At 39.7% G+C, this 21522-nt stretch overlaps 1 protein-coding gene across 1 annotated transcript in view; it reads right to left on the bottom strand.

Moving 5' to 3' along the window:
- The window catches only part of Pgm2l1 (phosphoglucomutase 2 like 1), a 44441-nt gene extending 23196 nt beyond the window's left edge, over positions 1–21245 (bottom strand). The window contains exon 1 of the mRNA XM_055623226.1: positions 20830–21245. Within this exon, the coding sequence (XP_055479201.1) occupies positions 20830–20940 (111 nt within the window). The 5' untranslated portion in view covers positions 20941–21245. The remainder of the gene's footprint in view (positions 1–20829) is intronic.
- Between the last annotated feature and the right edge of the window lie 277 nt (positions 21246–21522).

The following is a 21522-nucleotide window of genomic DNA, read 5'->3' as shown; positions in this document are numbered from 1 at the left end:
TTGGAGCCACAGAGACTGTAGACTGGGATGGTTAATGTGCAGAGGGTGAGTACTGACTTGGAGCCACAGAGACTGTAAACTGGGATGGTCTTCTCAGAGTGACTGCAGCGCTGCATCAAATTTTAGATCACATGTGCTCTGGGCCGACAAGGTTTTTGTGCTGAAGCAACATTTTCACTTTACACAATTATCGACACTAGAACGTTCACTGCTGCATTCTTGCTGGTAGCATTATTGTGACTATTACATAGATGAAGAAAATATGGTTCACAGAAGAAGCCAGGAGCAACCAGCTAGCATTTACGCAGGGTTTGAACACATTTGGTTGAACATTTAGTCTAGCTCTAAGTACAAAACATTTGTATTGAACAGGTTATTAAATGTAAAAAAAAAACCAAACAAACAAAAAACAAAACAAAACAAAACAAAAAAACCCAAAAAACAAAAAACTGAGCTCCGGGTACAAAGCGAAACAACATCCTTTTTGTTATACCTACACAAATGTACAAATGATCCAACAATAATAATGAGCTGACTGAATATACCTCTAATGTTAATGGCACAAAAGTCAGTGTAGGACCTAAAACATCTCCTCTGTGTTGCAAATCTCGGAGCCAGTACTAACTTAATTCCTGTTTCTTAAAAAGCTGGAAGTTTGAGAAAAATAAAAATGGATAAAGAATCATGATGCATCAAACACAGTAAACCTTTAAGGAAAAAAGTTAAAATTATTGTGGTGACAGACATTTGAGGTCTATTTTAAATTCACATGTAGACAGAATTATATGGTGTTACAAACTTGGAAAGAAACAAAATAGCTTTTACTTTTCAGATAATAAAATTGAAATTGTAATTTTTTAATTTTTATTTTTTGGTTTTTCAAGACAGGGTTTCTCAGTAGACTTGGCTGTCCAGGCTGGCCTTGAACTCATAGAGCTCTATCTGCCCGACTTTGCCTCCCAAATGCGGGGATTAAAGGTGTATGCCACCACCATCTGGCTTGAAATTGTATTTTGTTGCTAAAAATCCTTAAATAACTATGATGTCAATAAACTGTAACAAGGACCCAAAGTAACATAGGTAAATTATTTTAAAATATAATTTCCTTGTATATCTCAGATATAATAAATGAAAAGGCAAAACGAGCATAGGAGTGTACACCTTTAATCCCAGAACTCAGGGAGGCAGAAGCAGGCAGATCACTGTGAGTTCGGGGTCAGCCTGGTCTACAAAGTGAGTCCAGGACAGCCAAAGCTACACAGAGAAACCCTGTACCAGAAAAAAAAGAAAAAAAAAAAGGCAGGCAGAAGCATATATAAAGTATTTTAATTAGCATAAAAGGAGCTTACGTGTATACCATGTGGACATATTTCATGTAAAAGAAAAGGCTTAACATGCTTGTTTCCCCTGAAGGGAACACCAGAAGTGGACATTGAGATGAAAAGTTGACATCTATGTTTTATAGCCCTAGCCCTAGTGCTGTCTAGATATTTCACAGAACCTATCTTTTCTTATAAATACTAGCTTTGTGTTCATAATGGCGAGTCTTTTGTGAAGTTATGTGAATGTTTTTCATCTCATACACTGCTCTTATTGCACCACTTCCTGAGAAGTCTATTTCTATGCACCCCAGATTGGGAGAGAACTGGCAGACCAGAAAACTGATCCCACCCACCTCCAGCTTCATGACTGTAACTTGGATTATTTACAGGAACAAGGGCAACTTCTAGCAGCTACACTGCGAAGACTCCCTCCTGGAAACTGTTAAACATATACATATCCTCAGAGAATGGAGAGGCTGTTTGTTTGGTTGGTTGGTTTGCAATCAGGTCTCCTTGTGTAGCTCTGACTGGCCTGAAACTCACTCTATAGACCAGGTTGGCCTTGAACTCACAGAGATCCACCTGCCTCTGCCTCCCAGGTGCTGGGATTAAAGGCTTGTTACCACCATGCCTGGGTTGACTGTTGCATCTTTCTAAAGCTAAAATGAAGAAAAGGAAGTGACTACTTATATAATACTTGTAGAACCTTTGGGTACAAGAACAAATATGAAGGAAGTGATCACTTGTAGTTATTAGTTTTTCATGTTTTTATTAGCATATCTTAATTTATACAATGCATATAATTATAATTATGACATTTTCATGCAGTACATAATATATTTCAAACATATTCTCCCCCTCCTCCACATTATTGGCTTTCTTCTACTCTCACTGATCCTTTAGTCCTGTCTTCTACTTTTATGTCTGTACTTACACTTTTAATTTATCTTTGGTGACTCAATGAGTTTCATTAAAGCTCCTTATAGGTACATGAATGAGGGTTTGTTTACTGGCGAATAGGCACCTTACCGGTGGCTAAACCACTGAAGAAAACTATCCCAAGATAGTTTAAATACATAGAAGTGTTTATTTTCACATTCAACTTCTTATAGACTTTCATAGGTATGAAGAAAGCTACACACTAGATTAAGTCACACAACTCTGTCTGCCAACAAATGAAGGTCTTTATATTCACTCATATGAAAAACCATTTGAACTTGTCTAAGCTTTTCTGAACCTATTATGCCCATAATTAGGGCCTTTTGCATTGTTTACGTGTAATAAATATAAATGCATATAAAAATACTTTAAATAAAAGTAACCCAAGTTTGTCAATGGGTTCACCTGTAAATCTTTTTCCAGAGCTGTGATGGATAAAACTGCAAATTTGACTGAACTTAGAATCATTATGGAAACACATCTCTGGGTGCATCTATGAAAGTGCTTCCAGGAGGTTTACTTGAGGAAAAACCTATCATGAATGTAGACTGCAGAATTCCATGGGCTGAAGTCCTAAAAAGGAGAAAGAAGCTGAGCACCAGCTCTCTCTTTCTCTGTCTCTTTGTTACTATGGCTACAACACAGTCAGACGCCTCCTTCACCTGCTGCCGTGAGGAATGGCAGGCGTTTGCTCACAACAATGAGAAAAGTAATTAATATATTTTTGCCTATTTTATAATCCCTACGTAACATGAATCTGCTTAGGAGCATTGAAGTAGTATACCTAACAGCTTGAGAATAACCTAAACCATGCACTGTGTCATTTAGAAGATTAGAGAAGAGTGAGAGAACATAGTATCCATTAACAATTCTAATTCCCGACATTGTTATTCATTACAGGGAACCTATGCACACAACTCCTCTATAATTCAGTAGGTCTAAAATTACAAAACATTAAATGCTAGTCTTAAATATCTGTCAGAGATTGGTGCTTGAACAACAAATACCAGCTTAATAAAGTAAGAGAGAATCTTTTAAGTTTCTGTCTACAGAAAAGTTGAAATAGAAACTGGAAACCTGAAGGGTGAGCACGGCTGGCATTTACTTCTGAGGGTCAGCCAGGTTGGAGATCCATTTCCAGAGCTGCAGAAGAGCAGGGGATCCAGGCAGATGGCTGCTTAGTAGCTTCAAAACATAGTCAGGTTTTTTTCCCCCAATTGAAGCAAGCTTTATTAAACACTGGCCAGGAAGATGGACACTGGCCAGGTCCATATGCAGAATTCCCAGAGAAATGGCCCAAAATATAATCATGTAATGGGAGTGTTTACCCATGTAAAGAATCTGTGTATAATTCTAAATTTAATTTCCTCATCTTAAAAAAAATTGCTCAAATTAGCATTACTAAATTGGCCTAGATAAAAAGCTTAGATGGCTATGCTCATCATATAAAACAAAATTTAATTTAAAAATCATTTATTGAGAAAAATAAAATCCAGGAAATGAAAATGTTAACTAGACTAACACTGGAAAGCAAGATTTAAAATACAATTTTATTATCACTTAAGTATAATATTGGATACATAAAGACTAATGTGAAAAGTTAAAAATGTCAGTTACTGTATTTTAAAACCTGCCTGGGGATGTAGCTCATTGGAGAGGGCTTGCTTAGCGTACATGTCCCAGGTTTGATCTACAGCAGTATAAAAAAAAACAAGAATGGGGCTAGAGAGATAGCTCAATGGTTAAGAGCACTGGCTCCTCTTTCAGAGGACCCAGGTTCAATTCCTAGCACCCACAATCATCTGTAAGTCTAGTTCCAGGGGATATGATATCTTCTGGCCTTCACGGACACTAGGCTTGCTCAAGGTATACAGACATACATGTAAGGCAAAATAACCATATATATAAAATACTAAAATAATTAAAACTAAGTGAAAATACTTATTTACCAAGCACATTCTATGTACCACACATAAGCGATCCCATTGGTAGAAAGAGGACCTTACAAACCTTATGTAGCCAGGTAGAAAGATGCATAAAAGGACAGTTTCTGTAGGGAGAATGCACAGGTTCTGGGCAATCTATCAGTATTTGGTCTAAGTTTTCAAGCTAGGGTGAACTAAGGAAGGGAACTGAAGGAAGCAATGTCTGACCTGAGAAGTGAGAAGTATGGTCTGAATGCTGAAGGAGGTGGGGGAGTAAGCCGAGGGTAGAAACAATGATTCCAGTATTAGAATTGCTGAGTTTGAAGTGAGAGCCACACTCAGAACACCAACCACTTTCTCTCTACTGGACTGGTACTTCACAGTAACTCAGAAAATACAATTAAATCAAGCCACCATTTTTTCTGATTTTAGTTTTTAGATGAATATGGTTTCTTGATTTAATTTTAAGAGTTTTAAAGACACGTGCTGGGGAGGAAGAATGAATTTACTATGGCTGGATAATCAACCATTCCAAGGACTAAATCAATAATCACTTATCACGGTCACAGTTCCTGTAGGCAGGAAGTATCTGAGGCCTCTGCTGAAAGACTCAAAGATCTGGCTGCTGGAATCAACTCTAGGCTTGCCTGTCATGTATCTGGCAGTGAAGGCTGCTGGCTAGGACAGGCTGCCAAATGGAACATCTGCAGAAGGCACTCCTTGTAGCCTGGACTTCCTCACAATGCTGGGTTCTAAGGGCAAGTGTCCTGAAAGCAAGCAGGCCAGGGAGTAGCTGTACTACCGTTCCTGGCCTAGCCCTGGAAGGCAAGAAACTTTACTTCCACTGCTCCTGTTATTTCTTGAGGCTGTCACAAAGACTCACCAAGTTCTGGGAAAGGGAACGCAGATCCTGATTTCCAATTAAGGAGTGTCAAAGTCATCAGAAACACAAAGAATGTGGGATAAAGTAAGTAAATGATGCCAGCTTTTTTTGAAAGATACAACTTACACAAAGGGACTATATAAAACCCCAAACTTAAAAATCTGAAATACTGCTTATTCAAAGAATTTGGGGTAAAGGGTACTTAGCCAGTAGCTCAAATACTAAAGAGTCTTGATCCAGTTGTTCTATTTCTAGAAATTTATCCCCAAAGAGAAGTATAACTGATCAGGGATGCATGTTGTGTGTCCTCAGTGGTATGGCTGGTCTTGTTCAGGGCCAGCTGAGTCTCTATGTGATTGTCTCAAAAACAAAAACAAACACACCAAAGACTTAGTTCTAAGGGTGCTCACTAAAATAATGTTAATAATATTAACTAAAATGTAAGTAAACTACATACTCTACAGAAAATTGGTTAAATAAAAAAGTATCACATAAGGGGCTAGGGACATACCTTAGTTGGTAAAATGCTTTCCTCCCAAGCTCCAGGCGCTCAGTCTGATCCCAGGCATCAATGTAAAGAGCTGATCTTGGTGTCATTTACTTTTAATCTAAGCTGATCTTGGTGTCATTTACTTTTAATCCAAACTGATCTTGGTTTTAATCTTAATGATGGGAGGGAGACAGAAGGATACCTGGGGCTCAGTGGCCAACCAACCTAGCCTAACAGGGAAGCTCCAAGCCAGTAGTGGATAACGTTAAACTCACATTGTACCCACAACATCCAAAAATACACATGTACCTATAAATACGAACAAGCATATATTTGCACATATATAAATAAAAAGTATAATAGTACATTCAAAAATCATATCCAAAATCTTATTAAATTTTAATGATATATGAGATACTCAAGACATCTTTAGGAGAGGAATGTTCATAAGCCATACATGTAATTACTCCAGATTTAAAAAAAAAAAAAAATATATATATATATATATGCATAAAAATACAACTAAAATGTAACTGTTCTTGTTTAGGGTAATGTAATTAGGTATAATTCGAGTGAAAGCTTAGAGAACATATTAATACCAAAGTTAATCCATAGACTGGTATTATTCATCAGTTTAAGAAATTTCCCAACAACAATCTCTTCAAATACTGCTACTGGTCTACTCTCTCCTCTCCTTAGGTGATTTCAATCAAATGGATCTGAGAACTTTTCATTATATTATCTGAGGCCTCAAACACACTTTCTCTTTAATCTGCCTATTATCATTCTATCACTATGTGCTTCATCCTAAATATGTCCTGCTGCCCTATCTTGTAGGTTACTAATTCTCCCTTTAACTCTTAAAAGAGAGTTACTAATTGTGTTCACTGAATTCTTAGTTTTGGTATTATTTTCTATATTATTTCAGAATCAGAACTTATATTTTAAAAAATACAAGCATTTGCATTATTTTCATCTCTTGCCTAATTTTTTATTTTCTCTTTTTGACCTCTTAGGTTTGGCAATCACAGTTATTATTTTAAAGTCTGTATATCATAACTTAACATAAAGCACCTTTACAAGTCAGTTGATAGTACATTTGTTTCTGTGAGTAATTGTTTATGTTGACCTGTTTCTTTATGAGTCTGGTTAACTGACTCTACACTGGATATTATATTTGCAATGTTATTAATAGGAACAAATTGAGGCCTGCAATGAAGGTATTTCCTGCTGAAGCCAAGCACTGTAGCTGCAACCCAAGCACATGAGAAACAGAGGCAGAATGATCAACAATTCAAGGTCAGTTTTGGCTACAGAATAAGTTTAAGGCTACTTTGGGCTACTTGAGGTCCCTTCTTAAAACAACACGAACACTAAGACCTCACTGCAAAAAAAGCAAAGTACTCACTAAGTTCTATCATGAAAGTGTAGATTACAGAAATGAAACTGTAGGGGTCAGTGTGACCAGTTTTAAAATTTCTATACTCAGGTAGGATACTCATAGGATATCTTAGATCTTTAATTCATTTAAAAAATGTACAGTTTGAACATTCACTTAAATATTAAACCCAAGGTATAAAAATCTGGAAGGAATCATGTGTTTACTGAGATTCTTAATTAAATAAAGGGTTTATGACAGCATTATGAAGTTTGGCTATCTGCTTGTTCCAACTCATGTAAATGTCTGTAAAAATTACAATATGAGCTAATGACCTTAAGGACAAACTAAAATCATTCATTATGTAAAAATTTTTTGTTTTATTTTTCTTCAGATGCTAAATATGTGGTATTGTAACAGGCACAGAGAAGCTGCTTTTGCCATGAAGAACTGGGCAATAACCAGCAGAGCCACACCTTGACCAGAGTGCTTTAATCATCCATGTTTTTCCTTATGCATAATTCTTCCCATACCTAAACCTAAAGCTATTAGTACCTTGATTTTATCTGTTCCTTTTGTGTGGTGGTGTGAATGAGAACGCCCCCAACCATTACACCCTCAAATATTTGAATATCTGGTCCCAGCTGGTACAAAGGGTTAGGAGATGTGGCCTTGTAGTAGTAGGGGACATTCCTAGTGTCTCTTCCTCTACTTATGTCTCAAGGTGCAGTGAGCTCTCATCTACTGCTCCAGCGCCATGCCTGCCTGGACCAGTTACTGCCATTAAGATCACTGACTCTAACCTGTAATCCCAAATCAAACACTTCCTTTATAAGTTACTTGGGCCGTGATGTTTACCATAGCAATAGAAAAGACAACATGAGTTGATTACATCTGTTTTCCACATCAGTTCTCTCTTCGATTGATGAACTAGAACACAGTTCTAGTCTATTGGAACCGCCAGAGCTAGGGCTTTTGCCTTACAATGCCAGTTTACAGTGTCTTTTTCAATCACAACCAATTTCCCACTTCTCTAGCCATAAACTGAATTTTCATGACTTTAATTCTGCCACTATCGCTTCAGCATCAGATCAGGTCTTAAAGGTTAAAGCGTTTAGTCCATAGTACTGTCCCCACTTTGTAATGCCCATGCAAGTTCTGGGCTATTCATACTTCTAAACAAAGGATTATAGAACCATAAAAGAAAGTTCTCACTGCCCAGCTCCTCATGTTCAAGACTTTTCTAGAATGCCTCACAAAACTCAAGAAGCTACTTACCAGCTTATCATGAGAAAACAACTCAGGAACAACCAAATGGAAGAAAGAGATGAGTAAGGCAAAGACGTTGGGGAGGAGGATGAGGCACTTGTTCTCTAGTTGGTAGTCCTCCCAGTATTCAAGAGTTGTTATAGAGCTCAATTTCTAGTTCCCTTACCTTCCTTCACCAGAGTCAGTGGTTAGTGACAGGCAGAAAGGTTCACTGGTCATTCGGGTGACCAGGCTACTCTAAAGCTGTCCAGGGGCTCCACCTAATCATAAACTGAGATATGATCAAAGGAGGCTGTTATGAATAACAAAGGACACTTCAATAACTCAGGAAATTCCTAAGGTTTTAGGAATGCTGCTAAGAGCCAGGGACAAAAACTGATGTATTTCTTATAACGTAATACCAGATCACAGTAAATCTGAAGTCAATGAAATTAAACTTATATGTTTTTGTATATGTACATATATTACATATGTATATATCTTAGACTACAAAGAATAGAAGAGAACTTCTTGGTCTACAATGGATGTCTATAATTAAAAATAGAAAAGAGAAGGCAAAAAGAAAAAAAGCCCCATTTAAGATATAAGCAAGAAAAAAACCACAAAACTATAATTTTAAAAATAACATATTTTTAAGATGAAATGATTTATCATACATACAAATCCAGAAATTTTGGAATTAGCATTGGGCTTCTAAATATACGATCAATAAAAGCTAATCACATTTCTGTATTTCAGCAAAAAGAATTTTAAATAGCATTTAAAAAAATCATGTACCATGTAAGGCCAAGTCCAGCTATGTATCTGATTAGCTCAGCCTCAAACTTCCTACATAGCTGAGGATGACCTTCAACCTTCAGTTCCTGATCCTCATACTCTTATCTCCCAAGTGTGGGGACTGCAGACATGGAGCACCATGACCAGGCTGAGTTGTTCTATAAACTTCAAGGCTGCTCAGGGGACTCCTGTCCTGCCACCAACATCTGGGGGAGACTCCCAGCCAGTCACAGATGCCTCAGCTAGACTTCACTCCAATAGCAGGAACCACTGATATTGCATGGCAACTGCCATAACGGAGTCTTTTTCTTCTGAAAGGAGACTTCCTTTCAGCCATGATGGCGTCAGACAAGTTTCTACAGTCATTCTACATAACCTTACCCATAGTTGCCCCACCTCCTCCCAGATGGCCTAAATTTGGTCTGAAAGCACCCCATGGCAGGTAATGCATGTACATGTGTGTGTGGCTGTATAAGCAACACTCCTCTCCTCTCCTCTCAGCAACCCAAAACATCTCTCTTGTACACTCACCCGCTGCAAGCTCTGACCCTAATAAAGCCTCACTGACTAGCACTGCCTGCTTGTGAGCTGCATCACAGGCTGAGCAGACAACTCCTTGGCTCTCAGTCCCAGACATACCTAAGAACAACACTAGAAGGTGCCTGAACAGATGCAGAGAGAACACAGAGTTATGACTACAGAAGTGCTAAGAAAGCAAGAGATGGTAAAGAGTGAAGACTGCAGAAGGTCAAAGACAGCCAAGCTTGGAGAAGAACTACAAGACCCAAACACTAGAAAAAGCTGTACAGTTACTAGCTTTAGATGCCAAGTTGCTAAGCACAAGGGCACTGAGAATGCCAATGCACTAAGTTCAAGGTTACAGCACCAACTGCTGGGTTCTCAGCTAATAACTCTTAAGAGTCTAGAGCTATAATCCTGAGAGCACATGATCCAAGAGTAGCAACACTCATCTCGGAGATGCTGACATTAAGGGAATTATACTTTGCCTATTCATGATTTCCACTTGAAGCAAAAGAACCTCCAGCTGACTGGCAATAATATAGTCTATAGTTAATAACTAAAAGCAAAGATAACAGCACCAAGATATTCAAATGTTAGCGTTAGCATACAAGGATTCTAATGCAGCTTATATTATCACTCAATGACATAAGGAGATGAGGAGCCATCTCAGAAGAGAAGCAGACAATAAAAAAAGAACTCAGTGTTGATTTTCCAAGTTTTAATCCACCCAAGGGTTGCTGGAGGTAGTTACTCTCATTTTTAAAATTCTCTTTTTAACCTATATGAAAACTGAGGCTCAGAGTAGAGCCAGTACTTGAATCCAAAACAGGCTTGAATTGCTGTGCTCTTTAGGCTTTTTAGGATCCAATCTCCTTTCTCTAACCTTGACCTAGCTGGAATTATACTTGATCTAGTATTGATTCTTTACTGAATAATCTAGCTGTGGTATGTAATTATGATGAAGAAGATTGAGTTATGGCGGTACTCTAGAGACTTAGAAAGGTGATTATCAAACTTTTATGTTAAGATGCTCACAGAACTTTTCAGTAAAATTAAGAAACCATGAGATTAATAAATTTATTTCTCTGTTTTTTACAGTAAGATAGAAAATGCTAAACAGTTTCCATCTTGTTGAACAATCAGATCTTGTTAAAAAAATCAGATATTTATGCAAATTATATTTTAAATTCCTCTGATTCTGTTCTCTGCTCTTCTTCAGTGCATACCTAGGAAAAGTAGGATTTTCTCTGCATTTCTTTAAATTTTTGTTGTTGCTGTTTTAACTTAAATGTAATCCAGTTCCTTTTATAGAAATCACTTTAAAGCCGGGTGAATTCCAGCACTGGGGGAGGCAGAAGTGAGCAGATCACTGTGACTTTGAGGCCAGCCCTGTCTCTAAAGCGAGTCCAGGACAGCCAAGGTTATACAGAGAAACCCTATCTTAAAAACCAACCAACAAACAAAACCACTTTAAAGTATTTCAATACCAGAAAACAAATCAGAAGAAAATATTAAATTTCTAATGTAAAAGGTTAATATATAATTTTTTAAAATATGGGTGCAATTATCTGAACTTTAAATTGCATACAAGATTTTCAGAAGTTATAATTCACAAAACACAAGTCAATAATAAAATATGGTAAATAATAGCCTTATCATGTGTTGGAGTGATGTTTTTGTGCACTGTGTAGAGGCCATTCTTGTATATTCAAATGCTGATTTCTAGACCAGCAGAGCTGAGTACAGACCAGACTCTGGTACTTTAAGCATCACCTTTTTCAATGTTTTGTAAACATTGTTCTCCCTCACCCTTGACTGGTTGAATAAAGAGCTGAATGGCCTATAGTAAAGGCTGGAGAGAACAGGCAGGACTTCCAGAAAGACAGGAACTCTGGGAAAGACAGAGGGGCAAAAAGATTTGCCTGTGAGACAGGAAGTTAGATGTATGAAAATAAGAGGTGGTAAAGAACTACATGGCAGAACATAGGTTAAAAGAGCTGGTTGAGAAAAAGAATAAGCTACGGCCTAAAGCTATTATAAATATATATAAGCCTCTGTGTCATTATTCAGAGCTGGAGCAGACATAGAAAAGCCCTTACAGTTTTAATCATGCTAAGTAGTTAGCTCACACAAGAGTTGTAAAGTTACAACTGTAATTTGTATAAAAATTTGATTCATATTTATACATAATATGTGATCTAATCTTATTTCTGCAAATATCAAAGAACTTTTATAAACTGTAAACAAAAATGTTTAAATAAGAGGGATAATAGTGTACAACAACAGATAAACATGGCTCACTGTTGGCTTTTGATCCTGGGGACTGAATGTGCATGCTAAAACTAATGGGCTCTACACTGAGCTATACTCCCAGCTCTCAATCTGCTTTTGTAATTTGCATGCCAGGGGGGGAAAAACATGCTAAAATCCACTAAGAGTACAGGGATTTTCTAAGTATTGACTCTTTAACATTGTTATATTTTTCAAATGTTTTATAAAGACAAAGTGAGAACACCACCAAGCATTTTCTACCACTAATTCATACAGAATAAGGCAAAACACTCTCTCTCTGGATTTGTCCATGTTTCCTCAACATTGGTTTTAGAACTTTCTGTATACTTTTTTTTAAAGGTTGAGCTTACTGAGATATACTTTACACTTACATAATTAACAGTGAATTCTGTCCTTTTAAGGGTTCAATTTAATCAATTTAAACAAGTATATAAAGTCACACTACCATGTAATACTGTATTCATCACAAAATACACAACTACCATAGATCTCACATTAAGTCTTTGGTAGAACAAAGTTAAAAAAATAAATTAGATATATACACCAATGTATTTATATCTTTATACAGAGGTCCTTTTTTAATAAGTGTAAATTTGTGCTATTCTTTTCACTTCAGAGTGTTAAATTAAGTCACTATCCTATTGATGGGTGTTAAAAGTATATAGAACTTGAATGCCCTCCAGAGGTCTGGCTAGGTCTCCAATATGGTACTTTTGAGAGGTTGTACAAATGTTAAGAGGTGGAGCCTAGTGAAAGGTCTTTGGGTCACTGAGTTGGAAAGGGACGCTGCCCCCTCATAATTTTGCTTCTTGTTCCTGAGGGGAGCAATTTTGCTCCATCTGATGCCTTGCCACAGGCCCAGAGAAGCAGGCCAACTGTAAACTAGATTTACAAAACTGTGAGCCCAAATAAATATTTTTTCTTTATAAGATGAACATTTTTATAACTTGTTATAGTGCCATAAAACTGACTAGCACAATGGGCATTCAAAGTTTAAAAAAATTTATTTATTTATTTATTTATTTATTTTGGCTACATAAAAATGAAGCATTTCATTGGGCGTGGTAGGTAGTACACGCCTGTGATCCCAGCACTTGGGGAGGTGGAGGCAGGCAGACTGTTGTGATTTTGAGGCCAGCCTGGTCTACAGATCAAGTCCAGGACAGCCAAGGCTACACAGAGAAACCCTTCCTCAAAAAACAAAAACAGTAGCTGGGTGTGGTGGTGCACGCCTGTAATCCCAGCACTCTGAGGGGCAGAGGTAGGCAGATCTTGGTGAGTTGAGGCCAGCCCGCTCTACAAATTGAGTCCAGGAAAGCCAAGGCTATACAAAGAAACCATTTCTCGAAAAACAAAAAAAGAAACATTTCAAAGAGAAAAATGACACAAGAAAATTCTGTAGCAGAAAAAAAAAAAAAAAAAAAAAAAAAAAACAAGAAAAATCTTGTTAGATTTTTCTAACAAGATAAGCTCTGGTTAGCTGAAAACTAAAACGCTTTTGTATCTGAGAAAATAATTTTCATTTACAATATTAGGGTCTTTGTACTACATGGGGCATTAAAATATTGCCATTTCATACTTTGGTAAGATTCAGAACTGTGGTGTCTAATCTTGTCAGCTTGATGGGGTTTGGGATCACCTAAGGGCATTTCCTGAGAGATTTAACTAAGGTGGAAAGACCCTTTACTGTACGCAAGGTTCCATGGGCTGGAGTCCAAGACTAAATGCAAAGGAAGAGTCAAGTTAGGCACTAGCATTTACTCTGTTTCCTGGCTACATCATAATGTGCCAGTTTCCTCCTCAGAAAAACGTCAGAAGAAGCCCTTCTTTCCTTGAGTTCCTTTTGTCACATACCTTGTCACAATAATGAAAAAATAACTAATACAATGTTTATTCAACAATTTAGTTGAAAAGATCCTATGCAAGATTGGTGACAATAGCTATTCTGAATCTTTTGCACCAGAATAAATCACTTTCTATTCACTCCCAACACCAGAGGGCAGCAGCCTCAGTACTAATTAGCAATTTCAATAGTCGTTAGGAAGGCAGAAAGCATCATGAAACAAAGTATACAGGCACAAACCCCACAGCATTGTTTGACCTCTTGTTGTGTAAGTTTCCCTGCGACTGAAACACTGCATCCTCTGGGGGAGATCCTTAAACAGGTGGGTACAAAATTAAAATCAGTCCCTCACACTGAGCAGATTCTCTAGGCCCCTCATTGCTGGAGTAAGCAGAGCCTGATGTAAAGATGACTCAGAGCAGCTGTGCCTTGAGGGCGCTCCAGGCCCAGCTGCCGGGAGACGCTTAGAGCAGGGAGAGCTGCCTTCAGGTCGTGCAGTGGTCCCGGTCCTCAGCTCTGTGAGCTGTTACCCACGCTGGAGTAGACATGGATGATGCATGTCTCTCCACTCATTTCTGCCCCTGGAAGTAACCACAGTAAAACTGGTTCACCCAGCTGGACTTTGGTGGTACCTGTAGTTTCTGTCTTGGGATTCCTATCTGGGGTGAGCAGACTTGTGTGTTTCATCTCCCCATGAAGTTTGGTCACACAACACCTTTACACTTTGTTGTACAGTCAAAATAAAACGTTATCTACAACATGGATGATAATGAGGACATTAACTGATATAAGCTAGTCACAAAGGCAAATACTGTATGATTCCACTCACATAAGCTACCTAGAGAAGTCAAATTACAGAAACAGAAAGAATGGTGGTTTTCAGGGGAAAGAGGAAGGAAGAAACAAGTTATTTAATGGGGATAGAGTTTCAGCCTAGCAAGATGAAAAATTCTGAAGGTCTGTTCTACAACAATGTGAATATTTTTGTGATCACTAATCAACTATGTATTCCCTTAGAAATGACCAAGATGGTAACTTGTATGCATTTTCCACCACAAGTAAGAAATTAAATGCTGTGTTCTATCTTCTGGTTGGTCATCAAAAGAGAAAATAATGTAACTACCAGGTGAAGGTGCTCTCAATACTGTTTACTCTAAGGACATCTCTGTGCCATCTGAAAAGATGAGTTCAAATAGTTTCTTACTCAAGCTTTTTCAACTAATTAGTCAAAATCAGGTCATGTTTTAATTTGCTTCATTTTTGGCCAGTAATTTACTTCTTTAAATTTTTTTTTCTAGCTTAGGGTGGCATGCCTGCTAGGCAAGTACTGTACTGAGCTACACCCTCAGTCCTGTTTCTTTCCTTCCTGTTTTTGTTGACCCACCCACTCTTGACTATTTCCCTTCCTTCTGTTCTGCATAGGTGACTGCTTTTCTGATGTTGATAGAAAAGACATGCCATCTTTACCATATCTACTTATGACACAGACATTAGAGGGAGGATAACTTCCTTTCATTTCCAAGAGCTTATTATTGTTTCCTGTTACTTTTTCATGCTATCTCTTCTTGTCTGATGATGAAATAATTCTGTTTCTAATTTATAATTTTGGGGGATTTATGCTCCCTATTGTATCTGTTTTTATGTATGTACCTAGTGCTTTATCTTATTCAGACAAATTGTCTTCTTCATATATATTGATACTTAGCTACTAATATCCACAGATTTTTTTTTTCTGGGACTTTGGCATAAGCTTCCTCTGTTTTATATACACAGTATGTTTTCTGCCAACATCTTAACTAGAATGGTGAGTTGGGACTTCTATATCTGCAAGTTACTGTTCTGAGGATTTTATTTACAGATTAAATTATTTTTCAAAATAATAACTAAGGAACTAATAATATAACTATCAAATTTTAGAAAGTGCTATAGTTTAAATATGGCCTGTGCCCCCAAAGCTCCCCAATCAACAAGTTGGTCCTCAGTGTGAGGTACTGAGGTAGCAGCATCTTTCAAGATTTTGGTCCTAGTGGGAGGTAGTGGGGTTACCACCAGAGGCACTTCCCTAGCGATTTTGTGGATGAGTTCTAACAAGAATAAACTGTAATTTACAAAAGAGAGGAGAGGAGGTAATAGGAGAAGAAGAAAATTTAAAAAGCAAGGCTCACCCTTCCCTGCTCTTTGGCTTCCTGCCTCACTGTGTAATTAATCCCTTTTACATATGTTTCTGCCATGACTCCATCAGGTATGAGGCTCTAACTAGAGGCCAAACAAAAGTGGCTAGCAGATCTTATACAAACTGAGCTAAATAAGCCTCCTTTCTTCATCCATTACCCAGACTCAGGTATTACTCTAGCCCTGTAAGACTGACTAATAAAGGAGGCGTAGGGAATGAATTCACAGCCTTTTGTTAAATGTCTCAAACTCACTGGCTTGGACTGATACCTTTTCTTTCCTTTCCAGGCTCTTTATAAACCCAATCCATCTTCAACTTCATGTTCTACTCTTTCTTAATACAGATCTACATTGTAAGACCAGAATGTTTTACTTACTGTTTCTTAAATTGCCATGGCAAATTCCTGCCTACACACTGTTGCTAACATATAGGACCTTCGCTGTTCTGTTACAGTTAGAAGAGTAGCTCTGCCCTGTGTCCTAGGGCCCCTCCCTGTCTACCCACCCATGCTTTACCAGTGCTTAATACCTTAGATATATAATTGCTTCTAGAGAGTTAAAATTCACATTGGAACAAAATCAACGGACAGTTCTGACATTAAACAACCTGACTTTTACGCCAGGACTGCTTGTCTGTAACTTGACAACTCATGAAACCCCTGAATGAAATAAATAGGAAGGAGGTATAAGCCTTACCCTAGAGCAGAGGAGAGCATATTGGTGGTGGCAGTCTCTGTGCAAAGCCGACTGAAGGAACTCCTCAATCCCTGGACTTTTGGGGTTATAGTAGTAGCAAAGCCACACACAAAGATGGATTAATTTGCCTGTTACAAGCTGATGCTGTTAAATGTTATGTTTGACCCCATGTAATTTAGCTTCATGATCATCAAAACTCTCTGGATTATTTGGCTTTCCCTACAGTGTACCTACCAAATGACTGAATTAGAAACAAATCTACAACCACTTTGGAAGTCAATCTGGAGCTTTCTCAGAAAATTGGGAGTAGCACTACCTCAAGAACCAGCTATACCACTCCTGGGCATATATCCAAAAGATGGCCCACCATTCAAGAGACATTTGCTCAACTATGTTCACAGGAGCTCTATTTGTAAAAACCAGAATCTGGAAACAACCTAGATGTTCCTCAATGGAGGAATGGATAAGGATTAAAATGGAGGCATGGATAAGCTATTAAAAACAAGGAAATTATGAAATTTACAGGCAAAAGGATGGGACTAGAAGAAATCATCCCGAATGAGGTAAACCAGAAACAGAAAGACAGGCATGGTATACACTCACTTACATGTGGATATTAGCTGCATAATATAGTATAGCCATCTACAGACCTAAAGAAGATAAACACTGACCCTAAGGAGGATGTTTAAATCTCATTCAGAATGGCAAACAGGATAGACACCAGAAGCAGTGGAAGAGAGGAAACAGGAAGAGAGTCTACTATAGAGGGTCCTCTGAAAGGATCCACCCAAAAGGGGATTGAAGCAGATGCTGAGACTCATGAAACTGGGCAGAGCACAGGGAGTCTTATGGAAGAGAGGGGTGGGAATAGAGGGACATGGAGAGGACCAACAAAGCTAAAGGATCTAAGCCCAGGGAGCCCTGCAGAGACTGATGCACCAATGGAGGACCATACATGGAGAGGACATAGACCCCCTGCTCACATGTGGCCAATTGGCTGTTCAGTCTCCCTGTGGATCTCTGAGTGAGTGGAGCAGGGAATGCCCTTATCATGAACTTGGTTGACTGCTCTTTGATCACTCACCCCTAGTAATGAGGCCTTCCCAGGCCACAGAGGAAGAGGATCCAGGCAGTCCTGATGAGACTTAACAAGCTATGGGTGGACTAGGGGAAAGGGATGGAGGGGAAGAAGGAGGGAGGGTGGGACTGAGGGTAGCTAGGGAGGGGTTTTCAATCAAGATATATAATGAATAAATTGTGATAAAAAATTTAAAAAAGAAACAAATCTACTTGGCTATTACATCTATATCATAAACTGTTAAGTTAATAAAACAGTATTCTTAAACCAGTCATTGGTTTCTATGACCTTGAGTTGACTAGGGAAACTAACATACCAAACAAAAGCCTGGATGCAAATAGGAGGTCAGATCAAAGTCTGGTAAATCTGCCTACAGAAAGCTGCCCTAGTGGAGCTACACAAGAGTGCTCTAGCCCCAGGGTATCTGATTAAAAAACAGAAAGAGATGAAAAATAAAAACAAAAAACAACTCTCACACTGTTCAGGCTGGCTTGGAACTCACTATGTAGCCCAGGCTATCCTCAAACTCTTAACTGCTCCTAATGTGTCAGCCTCCCAACTGCAAGAGTCGCTATGTTGGGACTATCTTCTTGCACTATTTTCTTTTTAGCACTGCTGAAGGCCACTAAAGATATACAAAAGCTCTTCTACAATATGGTCTTCACATACCTTTTAGAAGATTTCTCTCTATGTACCCTAAGCTTCAGCAGACACAAATGTGTTAACTACACATTCAATTTTCCATCTTTCTGACTCTCAGTCTTCCTTCTCCATCTTAGCAAATCTTAATGTTAATGAACTGAGAAAGTTCAACACAAATAACATTTTTTTCATGAAGACTTTTCAATGTACACCAAGCCACCAAAGCTAAAATTAGTAATTGTTGCTACCTATGGCATACAGCAAAGTACCCGAGACCAGTTTATAACTTATTGCATGCCTCATCAATCTTCAAGAATCAGCAGCATTATCAGGGTTCTTTATCTGGTATTAATGAGGTGCTCAGCTCAGACTCTCTTCATTAAAAGACTACATGCATGCTGGCCAGGCAGTGGTGGCACACACCTTTAATCCCAGCAATGAGGAGGCAGAGGCAGGTGGAACTCTGAGTTGGAGACCAACCTAGTCTACATCCTGAGTTCTAGGACAGCCACGAATACACAGAAAAACCCTGCTGGGGAGGGATATATGAACTGTCAATGTATAGTAATGAAATACTTAAATTTTAAACTGTACTCTAAATTCTAGTGACCTAGGACTTAGCCTACCTTGTAAGTATCAATCCACAGTAGACAAACCTTTGTTTCTCAAATAACAGCATTGTCTCCCATTAAAAGAGCAATACTATATAAATAATAAAATTATTTTTTTCTTCTGTTAAGGTGCTATTACTTGTTCCCTGTATTTTATTTGGGAGCCTTTGTTTTATCCTCTTTTATGTTCATGAAGGTCTACATTTATTTCGTCTCTTTCTCTCCTGGAGGTTTTCCCTGTTCTTTTTATGTGCATCTCCATGTTCTCAAAAAGCCTTCTTTGACCATCCCACTCCACACATCACTCTCATTTTTGAACTCCCATAAGAACTGAATGCCTGCAACTTCCTTTATTGCTACTTTAACTGTTGCTGCATTATTTTTATATGCATTAACAGTTCTTATATATTTCGGTATATCTCAGGAGTCTGGGCATAACACAGACAATTAATACATATTAATTCATTCAACCAGAACATTTATTAGGAAAAACATAGTCAAAGCTGATACTGAAAGAGTCTCATTATTTTTAGTGTGGTCCACAGATCAGTAACACTTGTGTCAATCACCTGGAAGCTCACTAAGGCTGCTAGCAGGTCAGGCCCCACCCTAGCTGTCTGGTCAGAAACTGCCTTTTTAAGGTTCCCAGATGATCTGTTAGCACGTTCATGTCTGAGAAACACTGGTTCAGACTCTAGAAGAATGATTAGGACATTTAAGATACATATGAGCCAGTGAGACCAAATACTTGACTGTGGTTGCTTATTTGTTGGGCTTCCTTATCTACTAACTGAAGGCTTTCTAAGGGCAAGAACTCTTTCTATCTTTCTGACCACCAGTATTTCCTGGCCAGCCTAGAACACTCAGTATTTGGGAGTTTTCCCCCTTCTTAAATGCACAAAGACTGGGAAAAAATGAAATTAAAATGCTTTAGAAAACGATTTCAGGTAGTTTTTCTGTAAAACATTAATCTCGCATACTGCCATACCAACCTCTTAATTCAGTACTAAACAGTTTTAAATGTGCTGCCTTCTCTGTTTTAGCTTGTGTATCATATGTGCTTGACAAAACAATTATCATCTTGTCCTCTGCCAGATCCTCCAAGGGCCTCTTCTATGAGTGAAAAGGATATATGTTAATTCTAGCTTTTACCAATCCACCCTGTATGCCTGCACAAGGAGAGAGAAAACAGAAAAAAATGGCATGGCAAGGCAGCAGCAATTCTGAATTTCATAAGAAATTCTTAAATACCTAATCAGAATCTGCCTTTTAAGATTCCCAGGTGATCTATTGGAACGTTATGGTTTGAGAAGTGAAGACTCTGGAAGGATAATTAGAATATTCAAGATGCATATATGATCACGATTCTTTGGGCAGGATACTCCCATAAAATAACTGCCAGCAGAGGTAAGAAATAAGAGGCGACTCTTGTCATTTTCCATAGCAAAAGGTGATACCAGAAAATAGAGTGAAATAGATCAGCGAATACCTAACCAGCCTAGCGATTACCTAGCGACAGAGGGTGAAAACACACCAAACCAACACCAAAGCAGATAGTGGTTAGTAACGTCCAGGAAACGTTCCAGAAGCCACTTTGAGGTTATGCAGAGAAGGAAGTGAAGGGAGAAAGGAGAAAGGAAACGGATGCAGAGTATGCAGAGTCTAGCTTACAGTGATGAAGATGATGAGGATGAAGTATTTTTGAGAATGGGAGATGATACACACTGGACGGCAGGGAGTAACAGCGGAGCGAGAGGGGCTGCAGCTTAACCTACGGCAAAGGAAAGCTACTGCAGATGCCCCTGCCCTGCCCAGCCCGCCCGAGGGAGGCAGCCCCTGCATAGGTGAGAGGCATCGTCCACCTCCACTAGCCCTGCGGCGACCCGAGCCATCTCCCCTGCAGCCTGCAGAGCTCTGGGTGGGTACAGGAAAGACGGACTGCGAGAGGGTGAGCAGGGAGAGACGGATGCCGGGGTGACTAGGTACCCACCTTGTCCCAACGCAGCCACTGCCCGACGGCCGTGTCAAGCTGCGGGTCCCCGGTGAGGTAGGGGCCGTGGAGCAGATTAGAGTTCAGGTCATCTTCTGCGTTCTCAGCCATGGCAGACACGCGGGTGTGCGGGCCCGAGGGGCGGGCGAAGACACCGAGGCGGGGGGCTCGGGGTGCGCTCACCAGGGTCCAGACGACCCCGCCCTGCCGACGGGCATCGGAGGCGAGCCGCGAGGCGGTCGGCGAGCGCCAGCCCCTGCCGCAGCTTCGGGAGACCCGAGAGGGAGGGCGGAGACGACCGCCCGCCTCCCGGCAGCCCCGCTCCGGATCTCCGCTCGCTGGAACCGAGGCGGGCGTGAGGCGAGAGAACAACAACAGTCCCAGATGTCTGGGTCGCCGCCTTCGCCCGCGCCGCCTCAGGCCCCGCCCCCGCCCGCCCGCCCCGCCCCCGCGCCGCCCGCCCCGCCCCCGCCCGCCCTGGCCGTTCCAAGTGCCCGAGGCATGCGGCGCGAGCCCGGGGGCGCGCGCCCGGCGCCTCCGCAGCGACGCGCAGCCGGCTTTATTTTTCTAACGCTGTTCCCCAGCTGTCTTCCCTGGTCACCCGCCCCACGCTCGCACGTGCGTCTGCACCGGGTGTCCCTCTCGCCTCAAGCAGCCCGCCTCTCCACTCACTAGGAGAGTCGCTGGCGCGCG

This window comes from Psammomys obesus, unplaced genomic scaffold, assembly GCF_907164565.1.
Source record: "Psammomys obesus unplaced genomic scaffold, mPsaObe1.curated_primary_1811, whole genome shotgun sequence".
Taxonomy (NCBI): domain Eukaryota; kingdom Metazoa; phylum Chordata; class Mammalia; order Rodentia; family Muridae; genus Psammomys; species Psammomys obesus.
Note: the sequence above shows the minus strand (reverse complement) of the source record. Positions and strands in the feature narration are given on the sequence as shown.